Source organism: Silurus aristotelis, assembly GCF_946808225.1.
Source record: "Silurus aristotelis genome assembly, chromosome: 5".
Classification (NCBI taxonomy): domain Eukaryota; kingdom Metazoa; phylum Chordata; class Actinopteri; order Siluriformes; family Siluridae; genus Silurus; species Silurus aristotelis.
In genome coordinates, this window is record NC_139578.1 from 8,729,688 (window position 1) to 8,752,164 (window position 22,477).

At 39.2% G+C, this 22,477-nt stretch overlaps 1 protein-coding gene across 1 annotated transcript in view; it reads right to left on the bottom strand.

Annotated features, from left to right (window-relative positions):
* The window catches only part of LOC310726257 (MAM and LDL-receptor class A domain-containing protein 1), a 42,513-nt gene extending 21,909 nt beyond the window's left edge, over positions 1-20,604 (bottom strand). Inside the window, exons 1-22 of the mRNA XM_083541607.1 lie at positions 20,565-20,604; positions 17,091-17,207; positions 16,814-16,942; positions 16,604-16,703; positions 16,353-16,506; positions 15,951-16,194; positions 15,738-15,860; positions 15,281-15,408; positions 14,861-15,095; positions 13,435-13,694; positions 12,818-12,908; positions 12,476-12,616; positions 12,179-12,310; positions 7,608-7,735; positions 7,358-7,526; positions 2,278-2,397; positions 1,985-2,139; positions 1,772-1,867; positions 1,382-1,472; positions 1,096-1,218; positions 918-1,020; positions 75-225 (exon numbers count right to left, since the gene is read on the bottom strand). Of these exons, the coding sequence (XP_083397733.1) occupies positions 75-225; positions 918-1,020; positions 1,096-1,218; positions 1,382-1,472; positions 1,772-1,867; positions 1,985-2,139; positions 2,278-2,397; positions 7,358-7,526; positions 7,608-7,735; positions 12,179-12,310; positions 12,476-12,616; positions 12,818-12,908; positions 13,435-13,694; positions 14,861-15,095; positions 15,281-15,408; positions 15,738-15,860; positions 15,951-16,194; positions 16,353-16,506; positions 16,604-16,695 (2,736 nt within the window). The 5' untranslated portion in view covers positions 16,696-16,703; positions 16,814-16,942; positions 17,091-17,207; positions 20,565-20,604. The remainder of the gene's footprint in view (positions 1-74; positions 226-917; positions 1,021-1,095; positions 1,219-1,381; positions 1,473-1,771; positions 1,868-1,984; positions 2,140-2,277; positions 2,398-7,357; positions 7,527-7,607; positions 7,736-12,178; positions 12,311-12,475; positions 12,617-12,817; positions 12,909-13,434; positions 13,695-14,860; positions 15,096-15,280; positions 15,409-15,737; positions 15,861-15,950; positions 16,195-16,352; positions 16,507-16,603; positions 16,704-16,813; positions 16,943-17,090; positions 17,208-20,564) is intronic.
* Between the last annotated feature and the right edge of the window lie 1,873 nt (positions 20,605-22,477).

Genomic DNA, 22,477 nt, shown 5'->3' on the forward strand with positions numbered 1-22,477 from the left:
TGGCTATATTGTGTAAAAATAAATGCATATTTAATGTGATACATATCAAGAAATTGTTTAGAATGAGAATTCACCCTGAATTTGGCTGGAGAAGATATAGTGACCTCTGCCACCTCCCAGCCTGTAGAAGGCACTCCAGAACGAGACCACAGGACTGGACCCAGCTCTCCATTTAGGTAAACATGCACCGAGAGAAAATCAGCAGGTTCAGCAGACAGCCAGTACCTTCAGGGTGTGTATATGTCAGTTAGTTAGAAAAAGTTAAGACATTAAAGGGAAATAAAAGCAAAATAAACTTGACTGACAAAAACCCAAAGTGAGAATGCACAGACTGCACATGATACCTGAAACAGTTTACCCAGTATCCATGAATGTTGTGAATGAATAGAAAAAATGTCTATTATGCAGCACTAAATGAAGCATATATTGTTTAGCATACTGAAATGCAGTGTTTTTAATGTACACAGCTTTGTTGAATTCATGCTTCACCCTCATCAGGCTTAAAATGGGTCCAGATCCTACTCTGTTATTTTTTCAAATAGTCAGCAGTTTTTGGGATCAAAAGGCTGAGTCTTACAAGAGCAAACTTTGGGTGGCACTCTATATGGGTGGCGGTTATGACAATTCTCTCCCCTCTTAATCACAGTGGCACTTGCCAAACGTGGGCCTGTTTTATCTCTTGTATGGAGAAGAGAGTAGTACTTTCTTGTGAGTGCTACACTGCTCATTGGAAAAGATGCAGTTTCCTGGTTTTTTTCCTGGTCTTAGAGGAAACATGGTAGCTGTTCTTGTGGGTGAAAATGAACAGATATCCCATTTAGGGGGGAAATGGGAAACATCTATTGTAGGTAGAAAGCCAACACATAAAATAAGCAATTTATATAGATGTATACATATTAGTCATGGCCTTATCTTACCAGAACTGTAAACACGATTCAGTTGATTTACTATAAGCTGGTGTCAGGAGGTGTGTTGTTTCTGGCTTCAAAAGCTCCTTTCCCAAAACAGCCACTGAATGACCTTTTGGGCCATATAAAAATAGTCACTTATTTTGAAAGAAAAAATAACCTATTGCACATATTGCAAGGGACTTACCCACTTCAGTTTGGTATGTGTGATCAACATGGCCAGTGCTACCATTGACACGGAGCCAGTGAATGCTATCACTTATGTCCGATTCAAATCCACACAGGGAAGAGCTTTCAAAGCCACATGGGCCTATATACAAAGGTGTGCATCAGATTATAACACAAATACATTATTAATATTAATGCTGGTAAATTATGATTGTGGAACTAGTTCACGAATCCGAAATGCTGAATGCTAAATATTAACAGAAAAAAGACCATGTTAAACAGAGAGAGAGAGAAATATTACTTACTCTGATTTTCACATGCACCTGGGGTCACTCTTACATCGTCAATTGCTATGAAGCCACTGCTTTTTACATTTCTACTACCAGTGAATTTCACCTGCAAAAGATAAGGAGAGTGGTGTGATATGTTGTCGATATGTTGGTATATAAATATGTTTAATATGTTAAACAAAACACACAGAGTGGAATGGATAAGCAAAATGTAGCTGATTTCTTTCTAGCACAGATTCATTGGCTAGACTTACATACACAAATCGGGGGTTTAATAGTTTCAGTGTCAAGCTATTGATATGCAATTACATTTTACCCTTCTCTCTAATATCACCACCAGCTTCACTAATCTGTAGATATAAATCATATGGTACTGAGTCATAGCCATTATAAAGACATACTTACTCTTTGCATGTCCATCAAGTTGACCGTGACTTGTGCTTTCAGCCATTCTGCAGCTCCTGTACCTCTTCTAGTCCACACAACCAATTCTTTTGTTTTCTTAGAAGTAAAAAATATGTTTTAGGCGGAACTCAAAATAACAAAGCGACTGTGAAATGAGCTGTTGTTTATGGTGAATGAGATTTTTTTAACTGCATATTCTCTATTCGTATGTACCATCTTAACTACAAGGTCCAGCTTTGCCACTGATGGTCCTAGCATGAAATACCAGAATCCAACACACATAGTTGGGGCTTGGAGATTTACAGGGGCAGAAAGCACTGCTGTCTCACCATCTTTGCCTCCAGACATATTAAGAGCCAAATAGAAACCTAAAAGTGACACACACACACACACACACACACACACACACGTATCAAGAATAGCGATAGCGTATTTTTTTTTAACAACAAAAATATTAATGTGGAAAAAATACTTTGTATAACATGGGTCACTTGTTTTCCAGTTACCATGCTTATTTCCAATGGTGTGGTCATACAGGAGTCTTATGTTGATGGCGCCTACATGCAGACCCTGTTGACGAGTCCAGTCAAATCCATTCGCGCTTTCCTGAACCCAGCCACATAAGCCTAAAGGTGAAAATTTTATTATAGCTCTTTAAAAAATAAATGTTTCAGTCCACATCATTGCTAGCAGAAATGGCAATTAAATATAAAACTCCCCCATACATATGTTTAAAAATAAATAACTGTCTTTTTTTAGATTATTTTGTGGCAGTTTTTGCATTTTCTTTCGGATTCCATTTTGATCCTGTGAATTACTGTTTTTTTTTTTTTTTTTTTTTTTTTTTTTTATAGAAGTTTTGAGAGAGTCTCACTCTCATGACATCAACCCTTTTTTAAGTCCTGGCCCTGACAAAAAACTAGCCATGGACCCAGCAGAGCCCCCAAATGCAGTTGGGGAGCTGTTGGCCGCAGAAACACACCTGTAGTTTTAGGAGGAACTATTACCCAGCAGGAGCTATTAATTCTCTCCAGGTAACATCTGAACTGTTCACCAAGACATGCTCAGACAGATATCCCCTGCTCTTAGGTCAGCAACTCAATCTCTTTACCCACCCCATTCCTCCACCACAGTGCATGTCCTTGTACCATGTCAGACCCCAGCACCTGCTATGGGTTAGTAACCCAGTGCTTCCTCACATTTAAGCTGCAAGTATTCTTTTCCACTTTAGACAGTGCCAAATTGCATACAGTATCTCACAAAAGTCACATTTCACCAAACATTTTAGTATATCTTCTCAAGGGACAATACTATATGAAACTTAGATATATTTAAGAGTAGTCAATGTGCAGTTTGTAAAGCAGTAAAGATTTACTGTCCTGAAAATAACTTAACATACAGCCATAATTGTCAAAATAGCTGGAAACAAAAGTGAGTACACCTAAAATGCTAACAGCTGTATGTCGTTTAACCATGCAAACAAGAGACCTGCACTTCCGTACCTTGGGACTCCACGCAGAGTGCGGCACAAGACAAGATTTTTTTTTTTTTCATTTTACTCCCGCAAAAAGGTCGTTAAAATATAAAAAAACTGAATAAATTACTAAAAAGAAATAAACTGTTATGCATCAACAGCACAAAAGCAACAATGCCTACTAAAATAAAATTAAACGATTTACAGGCACAAGGTTGGAAGGTAACTCTCACCTGGTTCATACGCAGCAGACTACTAAGGCACACTGAGGCCAAATGTCTGAATCGCAAGACAGATTTGAATCGCTGAGTGCTACAGATATTACTTCATTATTAAAGAAAGGAACATACAACACAAAAAAAACCTTGGCCTTTTTTTTTATTATTATTATTATTTTTTTTATAAGATATTGTTTCAGTTGATGCTCTATGTTCTGAGAAGTTCACTGTTTATGTCCATGTTCAACATTTACACAAAAAAGTCAAACTCAAATGAAACGAAACTTATGTTCATATTCTGCTTTTTCATTTATATTCTAAAGGGAAGCAAGTGAAACAAAAAAAAAGAAGCAGCAGACAGTGCATTGAAAATAAAACTACTTATACATTTTACCAGCAGGCTTTTGTGGGTGGTAGCGGGACAAAACTTAAATATTGCAAGCGGGAGCTGGAGAAAATAATATATTTTGTGAGAGTGGGACAGAACTTTGCAGAAGTGGGATCTGAAAAATGTCCTGTTCATCATGTTCATGTTTTTGCCTGCTTGACAGGACCATAAAAATGTGTGTATTTTGTATTAGAGCAGTTAAAATTTGGTGCTTTGAGTACCATTCTTCAATACTGACCACTGGATTTTCAAGATGGCACCTATTGACAAAGAACTCTCTGAGGATATGAGGAAGCCTCTTCTGAAGCTGGCTCACAAGAAAACCCAAAAACAGTTTGCTGAAGACATCCTTTACAAGAGCATGAATTACTGAAACCATGTCCTGTGGTCTGATGAGACTAAGATACACTTGTTTGGCTCAGAACATGTCCAGCATGTGTGGTGACGCCCTGGTAAAGAGGATCAATATAATTGACTACAGTCAAGCATGGTGGTGGTAGCATCATGGTCTATGAGTGCGGCTGCTACTGGGAAGCTGCGGTTCATTAAGGGAAACATGGATTCCAACATGTACTGTGATATTCTGAAATGGAACATGATCATACTCCTTCATGACAACTGCCTTGCTGAAGAAGTTTAAAGGTGAAGGTAATGGAGTGGCTAAGTATGTCTCCAGACTTAAACCCTATTGAGCACCTCTGGGGTATCCTCAAGCAGAAAATGGAGAAGCACCAAGTGTCTAATATTCAGCAGCTCTGTGATGATAATAATAGTACTTAAACAAAATATTGACACCTTAAAATAAGTTAAATTTGTTCACTTAGGGTGACACGTTTTTTACCAGCTATTTTGACAATAATGGCAGTATGTTGAAACATTTTCAGAGGCTAGTAAATCTGTAATGCTATATAAGCTGCACATTGACTACTCTAAAATATACAGTTTCAGTTATAAGTATAAGTTTCATTTCTGTAGTATTGTCCCTTGTGAAGATATACTAAAATGGTTGCTGAAATGTGAGGGGTGTACTCACTTTTGTGAGATACTGTACATCATCCTTCCTCTCAGGGAAGGCCCACTCATGTGCCACAGGTGTCTGGGAGGCCCAGAGTCCCTACTACTCCTGCTCTTGTTGAAGATTGTTGACCATCCAGTCTTGACAGGAAAACCTAACCCCCCCCTGCCCACTTTTGAAATTGGGTTGCCCCTTTATCTAGCAGCCTTTATAATCATTATAATCAATGCTAGGAGCTCAGTGTGATGCTTGCCTGTTTTAGTCCTGGTATCCAATAACAAGTATCTAATTATTAGCTATAAGTACTTAGCCATTAGGGAGGCACAATCCAGTGCACTCTTAGTGCCGGTCCCAAGCCCAGATAAATGGGGAGGGTTGCGTTAGGAAGGGCATCCAGCGTAAAACATGTGCCAAATCGAATATGTGGGTCACGATTAGGAATTTCATACCGGATCGGTCGAGGCCCGGGTTAACAACGACCGCCACAAGTATCGTTAGCCAACAGGGTACCGGTGGAAATTGGGCTACTGTTGGCCGAAGGAAGAGAAGGAGAGGAGAAAGACGTCTACAGAGATGTCAAGGAAAGGAGAAGTGCAGAAAAGTAGAGATTAGGGTTGGTACTTTAAATGTTGGTACTATGACTGGTAAAGGGAGAGAGGTAGCTGATATGATAGAGAGGAGAAAGTTAGATATGTGGTGTGTTCAGGCGACCAAGTGGAAAGGGAGTAAGGCCAGGAACATTGGAGGTGGGTTTAAACTGTTCTATTATGGTGTGGATGGAAAGATAAATGGTGTAGGGGTGATTCTGAAGGAAGAGTACAGTAAGAGTGTAGTGAAGGTAAAGAGAGTTTCTGATAGGGTGATGAAAGTAAAGCTGGAAGTTGAAGGGATGATGATAAATGTCATCAGTGCCTATGCTCCACAAGTCGGCTGTGAAATAGAGGAGAAGGAAAGATTCTGGTGTGAATTAGATGAAGTGGTAGATGGTGTACCTAGAAATGAAGGATTGGTGATTGGGGCAGGCTTTAATGGACATGTAGGAGAAGGGAACAGAGGTGATGAGGAGGTGATGGGTAGGTATGGCCTTAAGGAGAGGAATGTGGAAGGGCAGATGGTGGTAGATTTTGCTAAAAGGATGAAAATGGCAGTGGTGAATACATATTTTAAGAAGAAGGAGGATGATAGGGTGACCTATAAGAGTGGAGGAAGGTTCACACAGGTGGATTATGTTCTATGTAGGAGATGCAACCTGAAGGAGGTTGGAGACTGTAAGGTGTTGGCAGGGGACAGTGTAGCTAGACAGCATCGGATGCTGGTCTGTAGGATGGTTTTGGAGGTGAAGAAGAAGAGGAGCAGAGTAAGGACTGAAAGAAGAATAAGATGGTGGAAACTGAAGGAGGAAGAGTGTAGTGTGAGGTTCAGGGAAGAGGTCAGACAGGAGCTCGGTGGTTGTGAAGAGGTGCTGGATGATTGGGAAACTACTGCAGGAGTGATAAGGGAGGCAGCTAGAAAAGTACTTGGTGTGACATCTGAGAATAGAAAGGAAGACAAAGAGACGTGGTGGTGGAATGAGGAAGTGCAGGAGAGCATACGGGGAAAGAGGTTGGCAAAACAGAAGTGGGATCGACAGAGTGATGAGAAAAGTAGGCAGAAGTACAAGGAGATGCAGCAGCAGGTGAAAAGGGATGTGGCAAAAGCCAAGGAAAAGGCATACGAGGAGCTGTATGAGAGGTTGGACACTAAGGAAGGAGAAAAGGATTTGTACCAATTGGCCAGGCAGAGGGACCGAGCTGGGAAGGATGTGTTGCAAGTTAGAGTAATAAAGGATGGAGATGGAAATGTGTTGACTAGTGAGGAAAGTGTGTTGAGAAAATGGGGGGAGTATTTTGAGCAACTGATGAACGAGGAAAATGAGGGAGAGAGAAGGTTGGATGATGTGGAGATTGTGAAGCAGGAAGTGGATAGGATTAGTAAGGAGGAAGTGAGAGCAGCGATTAAGAGGATGAAGAGTGGAAAGTCGGTTGGACCAGATGACATAACGTTAGAAGCATGGATGCAATGTTGTATGGATTAGAGACAGTGGCATTGAGTAAAAGAAAGGAGGTAAAGCTGGAGGTAGCAGAGCTGAAGATGTTAAGGTTTTCGTTGGGAGTGACCAGGATGGACAGGATTCGAAATGAGTTTATTAGAGGGACAGCCCATGTTTTGGTGACAAGGTGAGGGAGGCGAGATTGAGATGGTTTGGACATGTGCAGAAGAGGGACAGGAGTTATATTGGTAGGAGAATGCTGAGAATGGAGCCACCAGGAAGGAGGAAAAGAGGAAGGCCAAGGAGGAGGTTCATGGATGTGGTGAGGGAAAACATGCAGGTAGTTGGTGTGAAAGGGGCAGATGTAGAGGACAGGGTGGTATGGAGACGGATGATCCGCTGTGGCGACCCCTAATGGGAGCAGCCGAAAGAAGGAGAAGAAGTACACATTTTGTTTCTCACCCTCCTCAAAGCTGCAGTCCATAGAAGATGCAGGTGGTGTTGTGGGATGTGTAGTGGGGGCTAATGTAGTGGTGCTTATGTCTGCACAGCTCCCACTCTCTCTGATGTAGATATCATCCAAGGCAATAACCCCTACATCATTTCGTTGCCGCTTGGCTTCAAACACAAGCTGTGGGTAATTAGATTAAAGCATATGATGATAAGTAGATCTAAAGCAAGTTATCTTTGTGGATTGCAAACTGTGTCATACCTGGTATTGTTCTGTTGCTCTATAATCCAGTGCGATTCTGTGCCACATGCTGCCCTGATTGCCAGTCTGGTTCCACAAAAAGTGTAAAATGCCTGACTCGTTTACATACACAGTTATTGTGAGTTTGTCTGCAAAAAAACAAAAACAAGTACATTGCTATGGATTAATCAAGGTTTATACTAGTGAAGATGCAGCACTTTCAAGAGGACACATAAATTATGATTTTAGTGAAGTATTAATGAAGATATAGTGTCTCCAGGTTACATATGTTACCCTGGATCCCTGAGGGAAGGAGACACTGTGTCAGCAATGCTTTGGAAAGGCTTCTGCATTGTGCACGCTCTTAATGATGTATGAAATCCGTCCAATGGAAAGCTCAGTGTCCCCGGCGGGGTGACGTCACGACCAGAAGGCTATAAAAGGAGTGAAGCCAGCTAGCTTCTGAAAAGAAAAGGAATCACTGCGGGAATGCTGGCAGTGTGGCCTTGAGACGCAGCATCTCGTTCCCTTAGGGAACCAAGGTTACATACATAACCTGGAGATGTTCCCTTTCAGGAACTCGAGCTGCCTCAACAATGCTTTGGGAACGAGAATCTAATATTGCCAGTCTGACCAGTCCCTGCCTAGTGTGTAAGAGCACAGCTAGGTTAAAGGACAGAGGGGCGAGGAGTGTCACTGAGGTCAAGGTTATAAAACCTGACAAGGTCAGCGGGGTAGACCAGCCCACAGCGTTGGAAATGTCATGGAGGAAAACTCCAGAGGACCAAGCCTTAGAGGCCGCCACACTCTGGGTTGAGTGTGCTTTGACCCCAAAAGGAGCAGGGTGACCAGAGGACTCGTATAAGCATCTTATAAGCATCTGCTTGTTTGCAGAGAGGCCTCTCCTGAAGGGCAATAGCAGATGAAAAGTTGATCTGACTTGCTTCACAGACTCATTCTGTGGATGTATATGTCCAGTGCTCGCACCACTTTAGCCTTTCCTGATTTGGCCTGAAAAGGAGGAGGATAGAATGCCTGGAGCCTAAACAGGTTTTGGGATGACCGAGGACTCCTTAAGGACATACCCTGTTTAAGGTTACAAAAAGGACCTGGCCATCCCTGGAGTAAACTCAAGAAATGAGGTGGCCACAGAGAGGGCCTGAAGATGCCCGACTCGCTTAAGAGAGGAAATGGTCGTGAGGAATACAGTCTTGATTGTGAGGAACCTCCAGGATGCCTTAGCCAACACATCTTACACGGGCACTCTATGTCGCACCAGAGGCCTCAGCGGGTGGCATGAAGAAGAGAGAGAAAAAGAGATCCCTCCTGAAAGGAATCTCCCAGGGAGGGTCTTCGAAAAGGGCTACCAGGTCCACGAACTATGGTCTGCTCGGCCACCGTTTGGCCACCAGGAGGAGATGGACTCTGTTTGGGCAAACTCTCTCCAGAACTCCCGGATGCAGCGCAGCAGGGGGGAAGGCGTACAGGTGTAGCATCAGCCATGCCCATAGCCCACAGAAGAATCTGACATGTCAGCTTATACAAGAGGCATGAGGGTAGACCCTCCTGGTGGTTGATATAAGAGACCACCGATGTGTTGTCCGAAAGGACCAACACATGCTGATCTCTGAGGTCCGGTAGGAAATGCTACAAAACTAGAAGCACTGTAGCATCTCTAGGCAGACGATGTGCCACAGCAGATAGGGCCCTACCCAAAGACCTTGGGCAAAGCAGCCATTCATGACCGCTCCCCAATCCCTGAGGGTGGCATGCGTCTTTAACATTCGCAAATAACTCCCAACATGGGGCCCTGAGACAGGCACTTGGGATCTCTAAAGACATCTAAAGCACGTAGAGCTCGCTGTGTGACTTTGATTGTATGGACCACTGAAGGGGTCTCATGTGCAGGAGTCCAAGTGGAGCCACATTGGGCACTGATGCCATTAACCTCAGCAGTCTCTGGAACTGGCCTTGTACAATCTGGGTAAAATCATTTGTTAATTAGCTGGATCACATGTCCCGGACACCCCTTTTAACCTTTAAAATTTGCATATCAATCACAGACTGGGCCTCATAGCCTACACTTATATTGGGGGTTTCATGCCAAAGTGTCATACCCCCACACCAAAAGACTCAAAACAGGACAGTTTCTGGTCTGTCCACCTAGCTTCAAAGACCTTCCAATGGGGAGGCATTTCACCCCTTCTGGCTCCACTCTGTCTGAGTGTTAGTGTGATATGAGAACCCCACACACAAAGCACACACACACATTTTCTTTATTTAGACAATAATAAAGTGTTCCAAATCTAGACCATTAAATGTCCTGAACCTCCACCAATTGTCACTCAAACCCTCCTTTAAAACAGATCTTAAGTTTACCTTCAAAAACTTCGTCTTCTACTCTGATCTTCAGGAGAACCTGGCGAAACATCTAACTCCCTCCTAACAGACTCATCAAAAATCTCTTTTGACTACCACATCCGGACTTTTGTTCAGCAACAAAGCCAATGCAAGTAACCGTTTATCAACTAACTAGATGCGTGTTTAAGCTTGAGCCCCTTAATTAAGGTGAATTTTGATTCCTTGATGTTTCTCATTAGGTTGCGGTAAATTTGAGGTTAAACTTGCCATTCCTTTCTCTTTTTTTCTTCTCTTTCTTCTCTTTTTTTCTCTCCATTTTCCAAATTAATTTTTTTTCTATATGTATGTTTGTGTTTTGTTCTGTGTTATGTAGTCCCATTCATTAAATGCCTTATGTTCACAAGTGATTGTCTCTAAATGCCGCTCACATTTTCTATGCCACTGAATACTTTTGATCTTGCTACATGCTAAATTACTTGTGCGTTATAAAGTAGGGAGTTGTCTCTCTTGGCCGGGGAAATAACTTTCCGTAGAATTGATAAAAGATTATACTGTCTGTTCGGTGGACAAACAGACCAAATAATTGTAACATAAATTCTATTACCATTCATTTTAAGATATAATCTAAATATTTATGATGAATTATAACCTGTTATAGACATTTCCCTTTTTGCGAGCTGAATTTGCTACAGCCTCGTGTTTACCTCTTGTTCCATGACCAGAGCCTGCTCGGGTCCCACCAAAGTAAGACGTACCCTCTGTGTACAGTACACAGGACCCATTGAGACACGTTTGGCAGAGCCTCCCAGGCTGCCAGGTAGTCTCTAAAGGGTATTAGTCTCTATAAACTGACCTCTGATACACCTAGAGCCAAAGCAACGCCCTGGTGAAGCTCTAGGAGCCTCGAAGGAGGCAGCAAGTCCTCCGGGTCTGCTATGATACAGGGCAGAAACCGAGGAGGGTGCTTGCTGAAACTGGCCATGCCCTGAAGCAATGATCATGGCAGGATTAACGGCACAGCATGTGCAGATTATGCATGGAATGTACGAAGAATATGCGCAGAATGTGCACAGCAGGCTACCTGGGAAACCGATCTAACGTGCTCCACTCCTTTTGCGTCTTTTGTGCACAGTCACAATGATCGCTTGCTTATTCTTTATTTTCTTAAATTTTTCTACTTACCAAAAACTTTTAAGGGGATAAACACACACAGAGCGCTTCATGAACAAACAGAAGCTAGCGCTGGGTTCACTCCAGGTGCTTATATAGCTTCCTGGTCATGACGTTACCCTGCCAGTGATGCCACGCGTTCTATTGGATGGATAACACGTGATTCAGAGCGTGGACAAAGTGGAAGCGTTCCCAAAGCGTTGTTGGGGCAGCGTCAGGTTACTGAAAGGGAACCAAAGTGATGATAGTGTGAACAAAAATAGCTGAGGTTGTGTAGCTATGTAGGATTACCATCGGGAGCAGTCAGGAGATCCCTGTTCTGTGAGGTACAACCATATTGTTGTAATGATTGCTGCATATTGTAGCACTACTCAAGCATTTGAATGTTCAAACCATTTCCGAAAGTTATGTTATGTTTTTATGCAATGTTTTTCAGCATGTATTTGCTGTGATTGTACATACTGACATTTAATTAGAAGGGATGCCAGACACCTGCATAGTTCTTTTTTCTTTTTCATTGGTATTTAATTACATTTTATTTGTTGTTATCCATTTGATGCATACCATTTTGGCCCTAAATGTGCATAAAAAAAATGCATAAATCTTTGTTATTTATCATTTTCCATGCTAAAGAATTTTGTTGTCCTTAACAGTAGCTGATGGCATGAATTAAACATTTCGCAGTATCTAATTCTCTTCTAAAATTCAAAGTAATCATTTTTTTATTTTTATCTGAATTTACCCATCACGTAACTCTTCCTAATTAGATGGCAGCTACCAAACAGGGAGGGTTACAACGTGCTTCCTTCATAAAGGCATCTTTTTGAACTACTATTCATGCAACCCAGGTACCAGGATAACACAATGATTATTCCATTTCATGTTTACAATGTATGAGGAGGATTTAAAACTGTAATTAAGTTTTTACACATACTTTACACATATTTTGATTTAACTCACCCTTGCCAATCAATCAGTGGTTAGCAGTCATGTTATAAACTATACTGTGCCATACTGTATATAACAACACAGTTTTTTTTTTAAATATACACAAAGCTTACCTATAGAAGTCCACATATACATCCAGTACCAAACCTCTAGGCATGCATGGTCCACTGGCTGCATCAGCTCACTCTGAAGATAAGCTATTTGCTCATTGTTATTAGGCTTGGTATCAAAGGCCATGTAATGTCCTAAAAAAAAAACAGGTTAAACTATCAAAGATCCGGTTTTGTTAGACAGACTGATAACACTGCATGAGCTGGCAATAAACCTTTAAAACCTTCTTTAATGTGTTATCTCTGGTGTATGTCTTGGATATAGTTGCTGTTTATAAGAATCTATTCAGAGCCTTTTACCCAGATTTGAGTTAGTGGTGTGGTCCACTTCAGGTGCAAACATAGAGGCACTGACTCCAGATGTCCAGATCCAGGCTACACTGTGGCTGCTTAGAGCACTATTTTCCCAATAACACAGGTCCATCTCGAAATCACACAGTCCTGAGGGAAAACACACATATATACCAATATAAATATTCTAGTAATTTTCCTATTATCCTAGTATGATTTACTATGAAAAATATATGTAATGCATTAGTATTGAAACATCATTTAAAATGAAAAATAATAAATTAGTACAATTTGATAAAGTATTGGTGGATGTTTTTTAAAATACTATAGGGCTTTAGTATGAGTTCATACCATGAGGTGAACAGGGCCCATTTAATACACTCAGATCATCTATGGCAATGTCCATTAACTGACCTTCCCCAGCCACTGCTTCAAATCCGATCTGATAAACACAACATATGCTTGTTATTCTACTCACAATGTGTGTATATAATTTTGTCTTTAGATAGACAATGCAAATGTTTTTTTTGTGTTGCTTTTCAGTAAATACATTTTTAACAGGACAGTATTTCTTTTCAGCTTAATGCATCCGTTGAACTACTTGATCTACTATATAAATTAATCACATTTTTTCAAATAACAATTATGTTTTTATATTGATTCTGATGCATACTCAGCATAAATAAGTAGCTGATAAGTAGGTTATATTCAGTTATACAGTACATATTCCCATTGTTTATGACTGATCATTAAAATATATGACAGCCAGCTGGTCCTTACCACTCAGTAATTACTGATTACAACTCAAGTTCATTGAGTTGATTGATAATCCACACCAATATACAGTCCTTCATGCCAACATGTGAGAACAGCAGTCTGTTAGTAATGCCCCATTTGAACAAATCATAATGTAATCATAATGAAAACAAAATGAATGTTTAACCAAATAATATTGTGTGTACAGGTACCTGGTAAGGGCTGAGAGGGCTGATTACAGTGGCTCGTCCAGGTCTCCACCTTTCCCCCTGATCTCCACTGCGGCTCCAAATGACTTGGGAGTTATTTGACTCATGCAGGTACACATTGAGCGTGCCCACATCTCTTCCATGCATATAATACCAGAACATCCAGCATTCCTCACTCTCAAGACTTGGATCGTAAAATTGTGTCACCATGCGGCTTCGGCTACCTGTGGGCCTATCCCACAGCTGCGCACTCAAGTAGTAACCTTGAATATAAATAAAAAAAATTTGTTAAGTTATGCAGTTCCAAGTTCCAAAAACATTACATTTAGGGACATACAAACTGAATACCTTAATAAATGCATTAGGCTTTAACTAAACTGGTAATATGTCCAAAGTATGTTGATACCAAACCACAACACCCAATATGTGGTCCACACTGTTGCAAGAAATTTAGAAGCATCCAAGTATGCTCTAATTGCTTTTATGTTAAGGTTTCTGCTTAATGCAACTTACTGCCCAAAACAGAAAGCATTGCAAGCTCCAGAAATACAAGGCTTTATAAGGTTGGCCTAAAATTCCACAAATGTCCTGACCTCAACCCTACATGAATTAGAATGCTGACTGGTGCCAGACCTCCCCACATCAATACCAGACTTGATTAATGCTCTAATGCCTCATTGGGCACAAATCCCTGCAGCCCTTTGAATAAATCTAGGTGAAAGCCTTCCCAGAAGAGAAGAGACTGTTACTCTTCTCTTGATTACTTGAGATAAAATGTGCTAATGCATCTTATATGCACACTATTTGAAATACCAGAACTAAACTAAACTAAAATGATAATGAAAGCCTTATATTAAGCGAAATGTATTTGCTTGCTTTAAAATAATTTGCTCGATCTGTATTTGTTTACTTTAGAATAATTCTATTAAAAGCATCTTTTGGAAGACTATTTCAAAATGTGGATTGTACTATGCATTTATTTTTAATTATGACCTTTCTCACCCTGTCTCCAAAACATCCCTCCTGTGCGGGTCCTCTAATAAGATCATTTCTAATCCTGTCCATCGTCGTCATTTGCAATGAAAATATCAGCATTTTTAATTTTCAATTTCAAAGCATCTCTGCCTTGTCCAGCTCTGCCTCCTGTCCTATTGTAAATGAAACGGTCTTTAAACCATGCAACATAGCAGGCTACGTCCTATAAACTTTCCTTTTCACTCTTGCAGATACACATTTTTCTCTTTTTTGTCTATTTATACTCGCTTTGTCCATTAATTACAATCGGCTTCTGCCTGTTACAATGCAGTCAGACTTCTTTACTGCCTAAAGTTACTGTATAATATAATATAGTTAATATAGTTGACAAAATAAAGCAACAGTAAAATGCATTCTTGCTGTTAAAATATGGATTAGGCACATTTTTTCTTACCTTGGTCAGTGCCAAGAGTGTGGTCCGTGCTTGGACTTGTAGAACTAACAGCCTGCATTCCTGTGGTTCTGACCCAGGGGTAGTCAGCTGTAAGGTCATGTTCTAAGCCACAAAGAGAGCTCTGGAACGTACATTCTCTCTCAGGTGGACATGTTCCATTTACACTGCTAGAGACCTGCACTTCATCCAAAGCTATACTACCATCAGTGCCTCCCAAGATAGCCTCAAAGATGAACTACACACATAAACAGACAGACAGACAGACAGACAGACAGACAGACAGACAGACAGACACACACACACACACACACACACACAAACACACACACACACACACACACACACACACAGAAAATGTCAAACTTCAATTCACTGTCTTGTCCAACTGTGATTATATATAGTGAAACTCAAATACTTTACCTGTACTGGACTGTCATTGGCCGCAAAGCTGAAGTCTGCAAAGCGCCATTTGTTACCCTGTGTACCAGTCCTTGTCCACATAACTGTCTCTGTACCGTTAGCATTCTTAGTAATAAATCTGAGGGACCCTGTGAACCCCAGAGGAAACCTTTTAATCTCAATGATTTTATAGAAATTTTATCCATGTACAGTACACAGATAGGAAAAGTAGTGAAATGAATTTCATTACAGGGCCAACCAGTATACAGCGCTAATGTGGAAATTAATCCCAATGGGCTAATTAAAATACGAAAATATTATGACTGTATATTAGTAAAACAACAGCTCATTTTCAATAGCACCATTAAACTAATACATATGTTTCCATTCTATATGGTAAAAAAGCTAAATGTACCAGTCATTCTCGCTAGCATAACCATCTCTAATTTATCACTCAGGTCATATAATCATTACTCACCAATGCTGGGACCATAAATATGGTACCAAAAGCTGACACATTTAGCTTGCTGGGGATAACTGATTAGTCTTGCTGCTTGTGATGGGTTTGAGCTCGTTTTTGTTCCAACAAAGATATAATAACCTAAAAGAATGTTAAGCATTTTATAACCTGTACATTAAACTCATAAAAAGCTGAATTGGATATGGAAAATGATGGGCAAAAATGTTTTACCCGAACCAGTTGTTTGGTCATGTCCTGGTCCCTGGTTGTCATATGATGGTTTTTGACCCTTGGTCCGCTCCCAGATGAGATTTTTAGACTGGTCTAGGTACCAACCACATGTGTTTCTTTCAAAGTCACAGCTGAGCTGGTCTGAGCCTGCAGGAATATCCCCTTCTGCACAGGCTATCAATGCAATGTCATCAATCATTATATTTTGTTTTCCAAAATAATTTGGATCAAGAGAAAACACCATCTGTACACAAATGCAAATAAAGAGAATAAAAGATAATGACAATGTCTTGATGTATGTAGCAAAGATAACAAATTATCTTCAGGGAAAAAATCTGCTATAAACCATGAATCAACAATACACTGAAATACATAGATCAAAAATCGATTAATGTTTGACACCTTGGATCCTTTAGGACGATTTCCAACTCTTACAGTCGTATTCACCCAACCATTAGTCTGCCCCTGCTTAATCTCCCACAAAACCTCATTAGTGTTCAGGCTTAGTTGAAAATGAGAGTATGTACCAGATGGATCATGAAGATGATACCAAAAGCTACAACATAAGAAAAATAAGAGAAAACATAAGAGAAATACTGTAGTATTACCAGTCAATAAATAGTTTTACTTAGTGTTGAGGTTATTATATTTACCTTATCTGGCACCAAAGTGCAGTGTGCTGAGGGAAGGAAAACTCCAAAATTGCCTTTGAGAAAATCCCAATTTTCTCACCCTTTGCATGCATGACCTGACCTATACAAGAAACATATGCACAAATGAAGCTTCATATTTATGCATATTCAGCTTCAGTACTATTTAGTTTCCATATAAGAATGAAGTAATGGTTCATAATTACTCTGTACCCCATGGTGTTCCAGTGGTATGGTCCACACCAGGGATGCTGCTGACGTTTGCTTTTTCAAGCCTCCATCGAAATTCATCCTTACTGATATCTTTCCATCCACAAGCATCTGTCTCAAAATCACAAGAACCTGCAGATACAGGGGTACACTTGGTATAAAGCATTTAAACAATATATTTCATTATTATTAGCAAGAAATAAATGCAAAAGATGAATAATATGAATCAAATATCATAAGAAGGGGTAATGTAGTTAATAGAAAGGAATATATGTCATACCATTGAACTCTTGGTCTGAGCCACCAGTAAAGCTGACACTGAAATCATGCACTTTCTGAAAAGACTTATGGTTCTGCAAAACAGCCTGTGATTGTCCAGCAAAGCAGATAGCTAGAGCTATGACAACAAATGGAAAATACACACATTTATATGACCAAGCTCACTTAATATTTCAGATTTGCAACTTAAGTTGGCACTGTAAATTAAACCCATCCTTGATCCCTGTGTCCTGATTTTTATACCTTATTATATAGCACTTGAATCCACATATGCTATCATTTTTCACAGTAAATCAGATGTTAATTTGTTATAAAAAATATATATATAACACACACACACACACACACACACACACACACACACACACACACACACACACACACACATATATATATATATATATATATATATATATATATATATATATATATATATATATATATATATATATATATATATATATACAGTAAGGAAATTAAGTATTTGAACACCCCACTTAGAAATCATGGGGGGGTCTGAAATTGTCATCGTAGGTGCATGTCCACTGTGAGAGACATAATCTAAAAAAAAAAATCCAGAAATCACAATATATGATTTTTAAACTATTTATTTGTATGATACAGCTCCAAATAAGTATTTGAACACCTGTCTATCAGCTAGAATTCTGACCCTCAAAGACCTGTTAGTCTGCCTTTAAAATGTCCACCTACACTACATTTATTATCCTAAATTAGATGCACCTGTTTGAGGTCGTCAGCTGCATAAAGACACCTGTCCACCCCATACAATCAGTAAGAATCCAACTACTAACATGGCCAAGACCAAAGAGCTGTCCAAAAACACTAGAGACAAAATTGTACACCTCCACAAGGCTGGAAAGGGCTACGGTGTGGAGGAGTGGGCCAAAATCCCTCCTGCAGTGTGTGAAAAACCTGGTGAAAAACTACAGGAAACGTTTGACCTCTGTAATTGCAAACAAAGTCTACTGTACCAAATATCAACATTGACTTTCTCAGGTGTTCAAATACTTATTTGCAGCTGTATCATACAAATAAATAGTAAAAAAAATCATACATGGTGATTTCTGGATTTTTTTTTTTTTTTTAGAGTGGACATGCACCGACGATGACAATATATATATATATATATATATATATATATATATATATATATATATATATATATATATATATATATATATATATATAAAACATTATATATAACATTATATATATATAAAATTAACATTATATATATATAAAATGTTAATTATATATAACATTATATATATATATAATTAACATTATATATATATATAAAATGTTTCCTTGGTGGTCTAGTGGTTAGGATGCGTCTCTCTCTCTCTCGCTCTCTCTCTCTCTCTCTCTCTCTCTCTCTCTCTCTCTCTCTATATATATATATATATATATATATATATATATATATATATATATATATATATATATATATATATATATATATATTTTTTTTTTTTTTTTTTTTTATTCATTCCATCTGCTCCATATGGTATAAAGTTGAAGCTGACCATTGCTAATTCATATAACATTTGATTTGTTCAGAAACAATATTTTAAAATCTTGCATACTTTTCTACAACATTGTATTGCAATGAAGAGATCCTTATCAGTAATGTTTTTCTCCTAGTGCTTAATTTAACTGTGATGTCTAGGAAAACCTTTAAACTTGATGTAGCTGATTTAGTGGACTATGGACTTTTCCACTCCCTGCCAGCAGAAGTCACACTTGCATTTTGGCATGACCTCAGACACTTGCACACACTTGTGGCTCATCTCCCAGTTTATTATCATTATATTAGTTTATAATGTTTATGAAGTTTATGGACATCCATTCATTGAAAAACATTGCTGATATCTATATTGTCGAAGTTCTCATCTTTTTAACTGTTTTGTCTTTTTTTTTGTGTGAACCTTGTCTAGTTTCCTGTTTTTATGTTCTGAATTACCAATTGTGTACAAACCCTGTGCATACAGATAGTACGAAGCAATTTAAAGGGTTTTTTTTAGGTGTGGGCTACATGTTGAATGCAGCTCTCCTGTCAAAGTGTACAGAAGCAAACAGAGTCACTGTACGCAATGTTTCAGTTTAAACAAAGTAGATTGGAGAATTATTGCATGGTTACTAATATTTAAAATCCTATCTTTCAAATTGACTTGGCTTAAACCATGTTTTCACAATAATAATATTACTAATTAGCACTCATTTTGAAAAGGTGCCTGAAATCAAATATCTATTTAAAACTCCTGTAACAAACACTGGTAGCAGAAAATCTTGTATTAAAGAGTCTAATGACTTTCAATTCTGCGCGGTCATATGATGGCACGTTTTGAGAATGGCAGTTCTGCCTGTGCTAGAGCTTCCTTGTCATTTGGGCCCCTCGGCGAAATTCCTATTGTCACTAACACCCCCCACCCCACAACCATGCTCCATAAAAGGTTAAATACATTTAATAATCATTGCGAAACTGCATGAATTCAGGCATGCAAACATAAACTGTATATAAAATTTCAGGATCAAACAGGTTTTTCAGTTGTTCTTTATAATTGTCCCTTATGAGCAAACCAGTGGCAATGTAAAACCTCAGTGGATGAATGGCATGAGGAGAAAACCTTGAGAGAAACCAAAAAAATTCGGGTGGCACCAAATGTCCATTCATTACAGTTCAATCATTGTTAAGTAATAGGCTATTGATTGGACCTGTAGTCCAGATCCATTATAGTAGACTGCTGATATTAATTGCTTTCACCTACAGATACAAATGACTTTCAGTTGCCAGAGATCTAGAAGATTTATAAATATGAATAAAACACTTTCACTTGACATATATAACAATGAGCCTGCTAGTTATACCAAGATTATGGAGTTGGGATTAAAAACATTGATAATGTGTTTGAACTTAATTTACATATTACTAACCCATTTAATTTTTTTGCTGTTTAACGTGTATGAATATTTATATCACATCTTTATCTCCTTTATCAAATCAGGTCAAGTCAAGTTTATTTGTATAGCGCTTTTCACAACAGACATTGTCTCAAAGCAGCTTTACACAAATCAACAGTTAAGGTGAATGGTGTGAGTTTGTCCCTGATGAGCAAGCCGTGGCGACTGTAACCCAACTGTTATTTACAAAATAAGCAAGAAATCTACATCATATATATGTTATTTGATAATTTATTTCAAGCATTGTGAATTTTGGCTAAGAATACCTTCTGCAAAACTGCATCTACAATCTAGACACCAAAAATATACATCAAAGCACACAAAGCCATTTTGCCTTACCAAGCAGTGGAAAGAACAAGGCTGACATTCTGAGCACAGAGTAGTGAGAAGGACACTGAGCATACGCATATGCTTCTATGACCAAACTCTTTATCTAAACAATCTCTAATCTTAATAATGCTTTGCTGCAAGAGTTCACTGCACACTCATTCACCTGAAATATTACTGTCCTTGTCTTTGTAGTTGTAAACACACACACACACACACACACACACACACACACACACACACACACACACACACACACACACACACACACACACACACACAGTTGAGGTTGAGGGTAATATATTCATTCAACTTTGTTCTGTGGAACATGATTACACAAGTGTTACAACCGGGATTATCATCACCATCATTTCCCCTCACAAAAAAGGTAAAAAAAAAAAATAAAATGCTGGCACCAAGCAAGCTGTTTGCTCTTACAATAAATGAAGGAAGGGAAACTTTGAATGGGGAAGTGACTCTGCAAATTCCACTATTCTCTTCAGTGCCACAGATATCCTTATTTTATTTATTTATTTATTTTTATCACTTTTGTTGTTTAAACATAGAGTTTACAGTTCACTTTATATCTTTCTGATTTGGGTGACATTTTAAACAGGTACCTGAATCTCTAGCGCGTAATAGGCTAAGGTACACATAGACACGCACACACGGCTATGACCTTTGCTCTGACTGATTACTGGTGTGCATTTTTTTTGGTTTATTATACAGAATTATGTAGTATAATAGACCTAAAACAAATTATTTAGCATTGGCAGTATCAGGCAAGGCAGTAAAATACATTGTATTCAACTGAATTCAATTAAATTGTTTCAGAATCTTTAGCAATTTTGATGTTGTAAGGTGTGTTTTTTTAATGTGTAGATGTATATGTTCATGCACATATGTGACGATAGCACATAAATAATTAGTTACTGTGAAAGTTTAAAATTCTAAAAAAGGGTAAAAGTGATAATAATAATTAATTATCCTACTAAACGCTATATGCGACCGGAATTGCTAAAAAGGGAATCCAGGCTTTTAAGAAAAATTATTAATTGCATTACTGCAAACTTGCCCAACTGCAGGACCAGTTCTGTCAGGCTGGTGAGAAAGAGGAAGACATTACTGTGAGAATGAAAAGCGTTTCATTATTATGGAAAAAAAAGGCACTTTTTTGCTAGATGTGCCAATTCTTATATACTCATCCACCCACCTAACCAACTACCACCCTTAGACCCTTTTTGGAGGCTTATATTAACACTTTTGTTACCCAAAAAAGGGAAATATTAAAGTAATGCAGGTGGCAGGTGTGACAATAATCCACCATAGATTAGAGCAATGTACGTCTTTAGGTTACGTATGTAACCCTAGTTCCCTGAAGGAATGAGACGCTGCATCAAAACGCTTTGGGAACGCCTCGCGTTGTCCAGGGTCTGAATCACGTGTGAAATCCGGCCAATAGAAAAGCCGTGACGTCATCCGCCAGCAATGTCGGGAAAACCAGAAAGCTACAAAATGGGTGAGTGATGGAGCGACATTAGCTTCTGGAAAAAGAGAAGGTAAGCGCCGCAGGGATGCAGGGAGTATGGCCTGTTGACGCAGCATCTCGTTGATGTTGATGCAGCATCTCTTCCCCCCAGGGAACTAGGGTTACATATGTAACGTAGAGACGTTCCATTTCAGAAACTTGGTCTAACTGGTGGTGCTCACACCACGTTGTGCTACGTGATGTGAGCACCACCATCTAGCGGCATACAACCTCCTCATGGAGGGAGCTCTGGAATGGAGGATGGTCTCCACTACCTTAGTAGAGAGTCCAGCTGCTAAAAACTGTGCCTCCTCAGGGGCCACAGCCATAGCTTCTGGAAAAAGAGAAGGTAAGCGCCGCAGGGATGCAGGGAGTATGGCCTGTTGACGCAGCATCTCGTTGATGTTGATGCAGCATCTCAGTAAATACAAGGTGGGATGGGTGAAGAAGAGTGTCAGGAGTGATTTGTGATATGAATTTACAATCCATTGAATATGTTTGCATGTTTGCATGCAGGTAAGGGTTGGTACATTAAATATTGGTACTATGAC